This window comes from Polyodon spathula, chromosome 20, assembly GCF_017654505.1.
Source record: "Polyodon spathula isolate WHYD16114869_AA chromosome 20, ASM1765450v1, whole genome shotgun sequence".
In the NCBI taxonomy this organism is placed as follows: domain Eukaryota; kingdom Metazoa; phylum Chordata; class Actinopteri; order Acipenseriformes; family Polyodontidae; genus Polyodon; species Polyodon spathula.
The window spans coordinates 3044612-3057266 of NC_054553.1; the positions used below are offsets into that span (position 1 = coordinate 3044612).

Consider the following 12655-nt stretch of genomic DNA (forward strand, 5'->3'; position numbering starts at 1 on the left):
TATCCTCCTCCTGTTAATACCCTGCTTCCCAAAATGAACCAGTTACAGCTTGCTTTCCATGCCTTTCTTCCACTGAGCTCTGATGGATTTCCAGGCTTCACTGCTGAGCAACCAAACATGGCCTTCTCCTCACATTAATAAAGTAGAGGGAAGGAGGGAGGAACAGGGGGGGTGATAGTCTCCCAAGGAATGACCCTTAGGGGGTCTAGTCAATGTAAATTAACAGCGGTTTATCTAAATAGCAATGTGAAAACAGCAGCGGTATTAAGTATCGCCACTGTTTATATCAATTAAATATCAAAGAAAGAGTGCAAAGAAGAGCGACCAGAATTATTCTGGGTTTAAAAGGCATGTCACATGCAGACAGGCTAAAAGAATTGAATCTATTTGGTCTTGAACAAAGGAGACTACGTGGCAACCTGATTCAAGCATTCAAAATTCTAAAAGGTATTGACAATGTCGACCCAAGGGACTTTTTCGACCTGAAAAAAGAAACAAGGATCAGGGGTCACAAATGGAGATTAGACAAGGGCATTCAAAACAGAAAATAGGAGGTGATTTTTTACACAGAGAATTGTGAGGGTCTGCAACCAACTCCCCAGTAATGTTGTTGAAGCTGACACCCCGGGATCTTTCAAGAAACTTCTTAATGAGATTCTGGGATCAATAAGCTACTAACAACCAAACGAACAAGATGGGCCAACTGGCGTCCTCTCCTATGTAAACTTTCTTATGCTCCTAATTAAATATACTCTCTCTCTACTGTATATCAGGATGCTAGAGTGTAGCTTTGTGAGCAGTAGCCTGGTGTGACATTTTTTTTGTGTCAAGGCAACAATGTGCAGCACGTACATACCATCCCACTCTGCCGCCTACAACAACTGCAGCACCCACAATGCACCTCTCCCTTATCTTCGAGCTGAAGCCTAGCATCCATCTTTGAAATGCATAGACCCTGAGGGAGCTGATCTCAGTTTATTATCTAGGATCATTCCCCTAACCTGCAGTGCTCCCCACACCTTGCTGGGATTGATAGGTAGCCTGGGACGATCCACAGATAAAGAGCTTCCAACTGCTCTGCTAATGCAGCCCTGGTGCAGTGGAAGAGCACACCGCCTGAGTGTTGTGAGGTGGAGGATGGGAAAATGTCAGGATTGTTAGAAGCCCTGTAGGCTCTTGTGCATTCAGGACCTGCCTATTGCTATCCATCACACTTCCCCTGCTTTTACTTTCTGGTTCCCCCTGAGACCAGGCACATTAGTCAACATCAGTAGCCCAGCTTTCCAACCTCCCTGCCTGCTTCTGACTCAGCAGAATGGGGGTATCGAGCTCACTGCCGTAAGGAGTAGTAGCTCTCCTCTGAAATGTAACTCCTCTAGTCTGCCTGATGACCCAAGCAATGAGCAGGAGATCAGCAAGCCAAAGCTCCACAACAACATTAACTCTGTGACACCATTAACATGAGCTGAATCTATCGTTGCTGTACAGCAGCTCATATTTGTAAATATAAATAGTTGCCGTGGCGTCGAGGAAAAATGGTCCAACTTGCTTTGAAAGCTGCAGCAAAGTGCGTCTCTTGTTTAGCCCAACATGCGAAGAGCGCAGTTATCTTAATTTCCTTTCTTTGAGGCTCAGTTGGCTCTGAAGCCATTATCTTAAGTATTCCTGCGGGGAAAATATTCCAATTAACTGCATGTAGCTTCGACAGCTAGCCTTTCTACCTGGCAGACCTGGTGGTGTACCCCAGTGGATTAAATAGGGTTACCTCCTGAAAAGAACACCACAGAAGGAACGGATGCATAATAGTGAGGTATTTATTTATTTCTCATAACAAGGTTGGGGATTTCTACAAATTAAGCACCCAAAATCACAACATGAATGTCTACCGGGCAATGCTGTACCCAGCCTCACATCTTAACCTGTCTAGCACAGGCTGGAATGTCCTTTATTAGGGCTTAGGCCATGCCTGTTCAATATTGCAGGCCATGCCTGTTCAATAAGTACAATGCTAGGTATAACAGTTCTGGTTGCTTAAACTTGGCTGCTTAAACTGGGCTAAAACTAGAATTGCCCTGCACTGCCCTGTGCATGAGATGAATTTAGACAGATCTGTAACTGTGAACAATATTTTCGTGTGATTTATCATATCAGAATAATGTCCACGTAAGAAGAGCATAAACCCCTTTTTCCTAACCAAGTGGTAGTGCATAAGCAGATTGATTGCATTTAAATCAATTTCATTCCATAACACTGGATGCCCATTTTCCTGCCAGTAATGCTGGCAGAAACCCATCATTGTACATCTAAAGGATATCCTGCGGCATTATGCAAATTAAAAAAAACAGCCCTCTGTGTCTTCCAGCTCATGTAAAACAATACCTAGTCGATTTTCATTCCCAATAGCATAACATTAATTATTTTTCCCCAGTAGCCCTCTTCATACACAAAGAGGTAGTTACAGGCTGTTCTCCAAAGACCAGACATGGAGAGGAATCATTACCATTCCAGAGGCTCAACAAAAAATCAGGAACAAGTGGCACTCTGCTTGATAGATCTCTGTCTTTAGGGCTTGCTTCAGTGTGCAAAGCTGCATGCTATTTTAGTTCTTTGCAGGAGTCTGTTTTCAAAGATGTTACACACAGGCTTGACATCACCTTACATATGTGCAGCAGGTCACATGCACTCCTCTTTTCTTTGTATCTGTGTCACACATGGTGGCACGGGGTGTCTTATGCAATCCAAAGATACATTGAAAATAACGTTTGTGACAAAGCTGCAAGCACTAGGATCTTTAAACTATCTAGCGGTGACAGAGGCAACATCTGCTTTTGTCTGGCAGGCATTTCATTTTTAATTTTCAGCTCGACAAAACACTATGGATACGCATAATACCACTGTAAGTCTATATCAGTCTTTCTTTTAATTTCTCCATAAGTCATAATATATGTTTAGGTTTTTATACTGATAAAGGGATAATGTACAAATGTATTTAGGCCTTTTTCCAGGTTTTAACTGACAATTTCAGTAATTCCTAAATGACCTGCTCTGCCTGCAGGGATAACAAAAGACAAATCCTATGGGGAGCCAGCTGATCATAAAGTCTTGAATTAAACACTCATTTTTCAACCCATCAGTTAACCAGCTGATATGTCAGAAAAGCGTCAGTTGAAACAGACCCAGCCGTACAGCATATGGAACACATGTGATTAGAGATGTGTGACAGGGAGAGAATGAATTAATGCAATTCTCCCTCCCGTCTTGTGAAGGCGCTGCGCAAGGATGGTCATGCTCCCAAAAAATGGTTGACTAGACCGGCACTTCCTGCGAAACCGGAAGTCGGCTATTTTGTGCCAAAGCGGAGCTGCATGGCATCTGCATTTCCAAACTGTGATCAGCTGTGCTGCATACGGTGGTTGGCTGGTTCGTAGGGGCACACTGATTGCAGGGTGGAGCTCAGGCTCAGGAATGCAGCTCATTCACTCACCCCCTTGCGCTTCAGAAACAAAGACTGAAACGCTGTCAGGATTTACTGTTGTGGAGACTGTGTACTGTTTACCTTTTCCGAACTGATGAACTTGTGCATGAAGCTATTCCTGCCAGGACCTTGGACTCACCACTTACTCACGGATCCACCCCGGTCCGAAGGAGCTCTGCACTACACTTCCTTGCTGGTTAGACTGGGGGTTCTTTGAGTTCCCGTGGAATAATAAAGTACCAGTGTAAGGGTCTGGACTATCCCTTGTTTCCTGTGACGTCATTTTGCACGCTACCACTCACCTTCCCATGACAAGATGTTAAGTCCTCTTTCATTTTTAATTATTTTATTTACACTTGGGTTTTTTTTTTTTGTATGAATAAAAGCTAAAATCTTGACAGAGCTAATCTTAGGGCATTCTGGAACCTTGGGAGGATTTTGAAATGCAAGTTCCATATTCCATTCCAAATTAGGGCAAGCCTCTCAGTTGTACCCTATGGCAGAATGCTTTGTGCTCGACTCCCATAAGCTTCTGTAGTTTTGCTGCAAATCGTTCCAGTGGCAAGCATTACAAACTGATCTCTCATCTTAAGAAGCTTGCAGGCCCTCTTTCTGTAGTCACCCATTCATGCCTGCTTGTTCGTTACTGCAAAGACAGGCAGGTTGCTGCCTTAAAGCTGACTGCGGCAAACACAGCCCAAAGGGGGAGATCCAGGCTCCTCTGCAACATATACATCTTAATCAGGGGCATCAGGGTCTGCCGTCTGTGTTGCTGCTCAAACTGATAGGGAAGCATGTCACGAGCTATCCTCATCTAATCTTTTCTGCTCTTAAAATCCACTTAGCAATGCTGCCAAATACTAAAGACCACGACCGCATGTGGTTTGTGAATGTGCACCGAAGTTGTTTCAGTTGCTAAATAGCATAAAGCCAGCAGAAGGCATTTTTGCAAGCTGTTATTTAGATATATTTTTATTGAGTGTTTTTTTTTTAATTTCAGCACCATATTTTCCTACCCGATTTGAAAAGGTGAATCTGAATGCTGCTTTAATGCTGCCAATCAGGAAAGAGGATCAACCAACAACCTTCACTCCTTCCATCACGCCAATCACCTTTTTTCACCTAAGCAACGGATGTTACCAAGCAACTGAACTCTGTAGGCATGTGCAGACATAGCTAAGCCTCCACAGTTCTTCAAAGGGCAAAGGCAGCTGTAGCGCTCCCTCTGGGTCTCCAGACATGACTGGTCAACACAGGATTTGAAACAGCAAGCTCCTGATCGTATGACTCACCCTTCCCTTCAGCACGGCAGTGCCTTTACTGGATCAGCTGCTGGAGACAACTATTTCCAGGCTGTTATGTGGAATCATTGGAAGTTTGGGAAGTAAAATTATAATCATGCTCCCCTTAAAAACATGAGCGTAAAAAAGGTCACCATTAAGGGCTTTCAAGTGAAATCATAATAAGAAAAAACAAAACCTTTGTGTCCAGACACAGAGACAGATATTCACAGCTTGAAACTTCTGCTAATTAACTGCTCACAGAGGAGATGAAGAATACAGAGATTAATGGCCCTTAAATGCCAGGTCAGATGGTTAACTGGAGCAGAAGAATAAATGCTGGTATAATTAGCTGGAACCTGTCTCTCATGAAAGACTCCTCTACACATACTAGGCAATAGCTGTTAATGCAGTCTGTAGTGAAGTCGAAAAAAAGCAACATAAAAAAAGTATTTGTCTGTGAAGATGACTCCTTAATGAAGCTGACAAATACAGATGCATTGAGACCTGAGAGGTTGTTGTATGCGATGACCCCCCTCTTCCCCTTGTACTTAATAGCTATGCACCTCAATTAAGAATACCGTCCATCTACAAAATGGAAATGTTAAAATGCTGTAAGTGTTTTTCTTTTTAGAACTCTGAAAATTGCAATTGTTCGTGACACGTCTTCCTGCACTTTACAATGACAACACACCAAATCGCTAATCAGTTCCCAAAGAAGCAAACCGATCAAATTTCAAACTCACATCCATTGACTTTAGTTATGTTTGTAAGAAATAACTACTAACATTTTGTACCGAATGTACCTTCGCATCTAGAAGCCTTAAAATATCCAGAAAAAGGTTAATTTAAGTTACTTTCACAACAATTCAATTACACGTTGACAACTTAGTAATTGTAACTGAAGCTGTCTGTAGTAAAATGAACTTGGTATTCGCACCGAACCCCAAACCTAAGATGAGTTTATCATTAACAGGGATCGGCTAAACAGCCTTTATTAAAGCTTTACCAAATATTCTGATCTAAAGGTCTGCAGTTTATAACTTCTGTTCAGAGAGATACAAATTATTATAGACTTATCATTTACTAAGTTCTCTTGTTCTACACAGAAATGCAAATAAACATTGCTGTTTACTGTTTGAACTTCAGCCAATATAAACACAAGGTTATAAGAAAATATTTGAACAAGACCCTTGCCTGGTTCCTAGCAGCTGATTGATCTCAAAACCATGTCAACTTGGGTCTCAAAGGATCCAAGTGGTTCAGCCTCAACAACATGACTAGGTATCCCATACCATAGCCTCAACTCTCTGTGTGAGAAGAAGAATCTCCTTCCCTCTGTCCTAAGGCTATCTCTACTTAATTAAATTGTGCCCTCTGGTCCTGGTTTCTGTGCTGCGCTTAAAGTATTGATTCAGGTTATCTATGTCAACTCCTTTTAAGATTTTAACAATTTCAAAAGGAATTTCCCTGGATTATATTAAGCCAAGGAACCGAAATCACCGGAATTGAATTAAATACAATTAATTAACACTGAAAGCCATTTTGTGTTTAACAGTCAGCTGCAGCTTAAATTAAATTCTTGAAAGAAAACAAGTTAAAATACAACTCATTGTGCAATATCGTTCAGTGGAAGGAACCGATACACAGTATCTAAACTAACACAGTCCAATTAATTAAGTAATGATCGTCTACTGTAAACAGCAGCACGGAGCTGCTCTGCATTAATGATCTCATTAAAAAGGAATGGCGCTCACATTTCTTATTTCTGAGATAAGAAAGGAGCTTCGATTCAAGAACAAGGAGAAGGCAGCTGCAGGCCAGCGTTCTCATAATCTTCCCACAGCTTTGCTGCAAACACATTAATAAAACATTGCTAATCCATTCATCTTAATTTTATCCTCCAAGGATGTCGTTTTGCTTTTGTTTTTGTTTTTTTAAATAACGGTGCTGTACTCTAAGTAAAACAAGGTTATGCTACATTTAAAAGAGATTCAAGCTGCAGTGCATTTCAATTGTCTGTTATATGTTTATCTTGCACCCCCGTGCATAGCCGGAATCAACAAACAATCAAACAAAAAAAACCTAACAAGCAAGTTAACAGCTTGGAAAAACCGTACCTGTTCCAGAATGGCATTTATCCTCTCGACCTCACAGTCTATTAAGTAATGCTTCTCTTGCCGCCTGTCCATTTCTTCAATGATGCGTCTGAACTCCTGTGGATCGCTTATACTCCCCACTGACCGTGCGGTCACCTGCCAGTTGTTTGCCACAGCTGACTCCATGATTGCTTGTAGAATGGAGAATCCTGGAAACAAAAATGACAGCACTTAACCTCTGCCTTGGTAATATATGACAGTAGAGTTGACTCCTGAACTTTAAAATATTTTACCGTTATCAAAATTATAACTGGTCCCCATGTACAATCTAGCATGTTTAAACTGGTGACGTTCTACTTTCTGTGCTTCAGGTCACGCCTATAGTGTTGCCTCGACCATGGAAGTAAGAGTCACCTGCAGCACAGGAAGTAGTAAGGAACCAGTTCCCTTAAACCTGTACAATCTATAGAGGTTAACTTGATCTTCAGATCTTCAGCAGTGTGATTGATTTTATAGCCTTGATTATCACTTGTAATGTTGCATACCACTGAAGTTTGCTTTAAACCTTAATCACTCAGCATTGACCTTATTTTTCCCTTTTAAAAGATTGCATGACACTGCAGGAGCACATGCAATTATCTATAAAAGGGGTCAGCAAAATTCCTTTTTTTTTATTAAATTCTATTGCTGGACTTTGTTCCAACCCAGCCCTTGGTTATTTCAACAGAAGATCCAAGGTTACCTCTCCCTGATCTATAGGAAAATATTTATCACAAAACCATTGCGTTTGTGATGATGAAAACAAAACCGCGCTCCTTGCCTGCAAGCACACTGACGTGAACTTAAGTGACAGATAGACATTCATTTCTTCTTTTAAACTAGAACCAATTCAGCTGTAGCATTTTTCTTTTTGTTAACTGGCTCACTTATCTATATGTGCATGTGCTTATGAACTGCAATGCTCTGCGTCGGGTACAAGTTTTCCTTTCCAATTAAACAGATTTGTGCGGCTCACAGCAGAGCAAAAACAACTTGTTATTCATGCATTGTGGGTAGAATACTCCACGTGCCTGTCAAACCAAGAGAGAGCCGTGTTCATAATATTGCATTCCATTACATCTAACATCTCCAGCACTGCACTTTCACCTCACAGAGGGAGTGTAGAATCCTTCTTTTTAAGACCCGCATCACGGGAAAAAAGCTATTTTGTGAAAAATATATCATGTTTTTTACAGTTGCAACACAGAGAAAGAGGTTTACGTGTTATAAATGACATTCGGAGGCTGGAAAGACAAAGTGGTCCGAGCACACTTATTAACATGCCTTCAAAAGCATTTAGAGAGGCAAGGAGAACACCCCCCACTCCCTGAGCTCTGCGTTATAATGATAACACATTATGTATTCTGTTCATACTGTACATTAATATACTGTATACTCAAGGCTGACCTCTTTAGCAATGTGGTCCATGCAAATAGAGATCCACGAAACCAGCTGTAAACATTTTAAAACCAATCCCAAACTTTGGTACAATGCAGAAATAAACTTTACAAGGAATTGAAAGGGAGTACATTTACTAGATTTTAATATTTCCATGATGATCTTTGAGAAGAGCTTTCCCCTAATCGGCAAGCAGAGTTTACTAACCCCCCCCCCCCCCGCACCTTATCCCTCATACATTCCATATGGAACCCATATTCTAATGATCTAAACATTTAACGTGTTAATCCTGCAGCTGTTTGCCCCCAGGTGTGATAAACTATTGCTACGCAATGTTATTGCATGTTTCCAAGAATCCTGACCTCAACATTCCCTATTTTAATTGTAATCGATTTTCTCTCTGCTTTCCCACTCCAGCGGACTGCCTCAGGAATTAGTAAGATAAGGGTTAAATCAGACCCAACTGAAAGACCTCATGACACAACCCAAAGACATGCAATTACTGTTAATCAGGATTTGTCTTTCATTTGTATGAAGCATGAGGGCTAGATTTCTGCTTTGCTTCGCTGAGTCAATCTACAGTAGTACAGTGCTCTCCACAGATATGAAAAATTGCTGATACAAAAAAATGATAGATATTTCTCCTTGCAAAGAAACAGTCACTGGGGATTATGCTAATGCACTAGGCAGTCTGAATGAAGCGCTGCTACAGTGAGACCTTACTAAAGCACAAACGCATTCACAACCTGGTTTATATTAAACAGCTCTGACTCGACCATGTAGTCCAGTTCTTATCTGCACACTGCTTACATGGCTGGGGCCATTCAAAATCAAACACTTGCTTGATTTCAACACAAATGAGGTTTCCAGGCTCAGTCAAGGGCACCCTTCTACATGGTTGACGTTCTGCCTGTTTCATTTTCATGTTGTCTGCACTATTCTCTCTGACCTACATGGGTTTCAATACTCCTTCCTCTCCATGTACCGCTATCTCCTCTACATGGCTATAGCAGAGTATCTCAGCCCTTTAAATCACTGTCCTTACAGCATGAAGTTCATCTTAATAGCTTTCAAACTGAAACACATTGGGTTATAAGGGAAGCCAGAGGCCGTTTTGATCATTTTGATCATTATCTGAAGCTATCCTTCTAGAATACCACTAATATTAGGAAAAGTTTACTGGAGGAAGTTTTGCCAAGCTCTGTTGAAACATCACATTCAGGTTTTCATCTGTGTTTCTCTTGAAGTTGATGCCAATGGATAATATCTGTGCTTATACCAAAGAAATCAACTGTTCAAGGAAATCACAAACAGTCAAACAGCGCGAGAAAAAATAAATCAATCCACAGTGACTGTGAGATCAAAACTAACTTGAACTTTGACTTTAAAGGGCCTGCAATCAATCCAGCTGGTTTGTGGACCAAAATAAAAATGGTTCCTCGCTTGCACTGTTTGCTGCATGTTTATATTTTCCACAGAAGCTTTTTCCAAACTAAAAGTCAAAGGGATCTCCCTGTCATGTGACCTCTTCCAGTATGCAGGGAATCGGCGTGAGTGGAGCAATCAATACATATCTGGTGATAGAAATCAATCCTTTTCCCAACCCCCGACAATACTATTGAGAAAGAACAGCATTGGTTCCACAATGTCTGCTCGTCAGTCCAGACTGGGTATTCAAAACAATCATGTTCCTAGTGCAAGCAGCACTTTGTGCCAGACAACAGATTATTTACTCTGAATTAATTGATGCTCTTCCTTAATTGCATCATGCATAATGTACATGCTTGTTTGCTCTTTAAAAAAAAAAAGACACGATCTAGATAATTGTTGAGGCTTTTTTGTGCTTGAACTCATACATATGCTTATACCCAGATAGGACACTGTACTTACTCTACATGTAAATAATGCTGTTCACACTCAGCAAAATGAAAAAAACCTTGCTACAGGCTAAATGTTGTTTACCTTGCACTGGTCTCTGCCAGTAATGTGTATGCAACACTGTTTCATTTAAATATATGTGGACAGGAGAGAAATCTAAAGCTCTATATGCTTGTAAATCATGTTGTATATAATTACCAATATGAAATAATCTGTTGATCGTCAGCAATTTCACATTTGTGTTTACACTTGTGATCTTGTAAATAATTTGCTAATTAAACGCTCGACAGTTCTTCGCCAATTTAGATTAAATCTGCATTAATGACACTATACAGGAGCAAGACATGAATATGCATCTGAAATTCAGGACCTCGCCTTAGGTGTCAGTTTTCATTGCAAACCACACAGACACAGTGCAGAACCTCTCTGAGCACAGACACAGGCTGCTGAGGTTACATTCTGGATTTCTGCATGCACAGCAGCTGGATGTTGTTTGATGCTGTTTATGAGTAAGGCAAAGATGGTTAAACTGTGTATTTATTCTATGTACCTTATCTGAGATTGCCCATTGACACAAAATAAGGCTATAGAATTACTTGATGCTTTTCCAATAGTGGTTAAATTTACTGCAACCCATGGACCACGCATTATTGGAGAGATTTTGAACTAAAAAATGCACTCAACACAATAATTGTCCCCAGAAATGCACTACAGAAAAATCACATTGTAACAATAGTGGTCCTTAAAGGGATACACATACTGTATAAGGTCATAGCCATGAATTTAAACAGAAGTCTAGCCAAGACATGTACTGTACTTAAAAACAGCTTACTAAAATGATTATGCAGTATGAGTCAGTTAAAATGTATGTCATGCATATGAATCTTCAGCTAATACCTACATGACCCAACTTCTTTGCAAGTGCAAATCTGACAAGGCTGGGAGTCTCATGCTGTGTGCAAGCAGCACACCAGACTGGAGCTGGCATATGCCATCACCCAAAGATGCAAAGTGCACCCTATATTGAGTACTACCAATAGTGTGGCCCCAGTGTTTTTCTGCATAAAGCAAATTAGCTGAGACCTTTAATGGGATGAGTTAGAGACACAGAAAATGAAAGTGGCTGTGTTCACAATACAGAATGGTTAGGTGGGTTAATGGTACGTCTTTTTTAAAAAGCTTCAAACCAGGGGCAGGGACATGGATAGCCTGCAGTCTGAATTATTGACAAGGAAGAATTGCACTTCATTGCATGCTGATCACCTCTGACATTGGTTTAGCTGCTTTGAGCTATGGGGTGTTGCACACAATATCTCTGCACTAAAGATCACGCTGCTATAAAAGAGAAAAAAAAAACATAACTGTTAAGGCACCCATGGTAAACTACCGTTCATTAAATTGGATTTTTTTGATGACAATGAACATGAAGCAGAAAATGGTGATAGAAAAAAGCTGCAATGCATGAAATTCTTCTTAGTATTATGAGAAAAGAAAATGGCTTTGCTAACTGTGCTTACTAGAAACTCAAGTACACTGTTGAACTTCTGCTCCATGCATCTAACATGGCTCTGGAAAGGATTGATGCAAATCCCACATCATGATCACTTTTTACAGCTTCCTTCTCAATGGTTACCTGATAGTTTTGAACCTATGCATTTAAATGTAGCTATTACACTCAGGGATTAAAAACAGATTTAATTGAATAATGTATTTTCAAATGTCTATCCTATAATGGATTGAATAGCACCATTAAACAAATAAACACAGCAGGTCTAATGAGAGAGAGCAGTGTGATAAAGAGGCGGCTCTGTATTCCCAGCTATATGCAGATTCTGTTCTAAATGTCCCTTAAAGAAAGGCATCCCAAGCTTCTTCTCTGACTCTCTTTGATCCAGTTATAAGAGACCGGTGCTGCAGTCTTGGTTTTGGCATGTTTGCTGTGCATCTGTATTCAATGCCTTTAAATCCAGAGGAATACTGACTTTTAAAGCTTGAAAACGGCAAAAGCACGTTCAGTGCACAGGGCACTTTAATTAACCCTAAAAGCCAGGCATTTAAGATTTCTGGAATTAACTTGAGCAGTCGTGCATCTTATCTAGGGTGTCTTATACAAGCAATACTCGGAGAAAGAAGATCATAGGAGCCGTCTGTTTTGAACATCCCTGCCGTTACCAAACAGTGGAACATAACAAAACTAAAAATATAATTTAGATGAACAATTTCAATGTCATTATAACCATGATGCAAACAAGTGCAATTAAATCCCTTCTGGTAGAGCAGGTCCAGTATCTACTTGTAAAACCTCCAATTCTGTCAATTTGCTATTGGTTCCATGAAATCTGAAGCATGGTGCCTGGGCTCAGTCACTGTTATGCAGTGCACACCTCATCCTAAGAACACCTGCTATTCTGTGTCGACAGCATTGTGCTCTCCGATAGGGTGGTCTTCATTGATGCCATTACTGTGACTGGTGGCAAAGCTGCAAG

At 40.6% G+C, this 12655-nt stretch overlaps 1 protein-coding gene across 4 annotated transcripts in view; it reads right to left on the reverse strand.

The window, feature by feature from the left end:
* Positions 1 to 12655, reverse strand: part of LOC121295642 (glutamate receptor 3-like) — a 78959-nt gene that overhangs the window by 36574 nt on the left and 29730 nt on the right. For all 4 annotated transcript variants that reach the window (XM_041220554.1, XM_041220553.1, XM_041220555.1 and 1 more), the window contains exon 4: positions 6876 to 7063. In XM_041220554.1, the coding sequence (XP_041076488.1) occupies positions 6876 to 7063 (188 nt within the window). The remainder of the gene's footprint in view (positions 1 to 6875; positions 7064 to 12655) is intronic.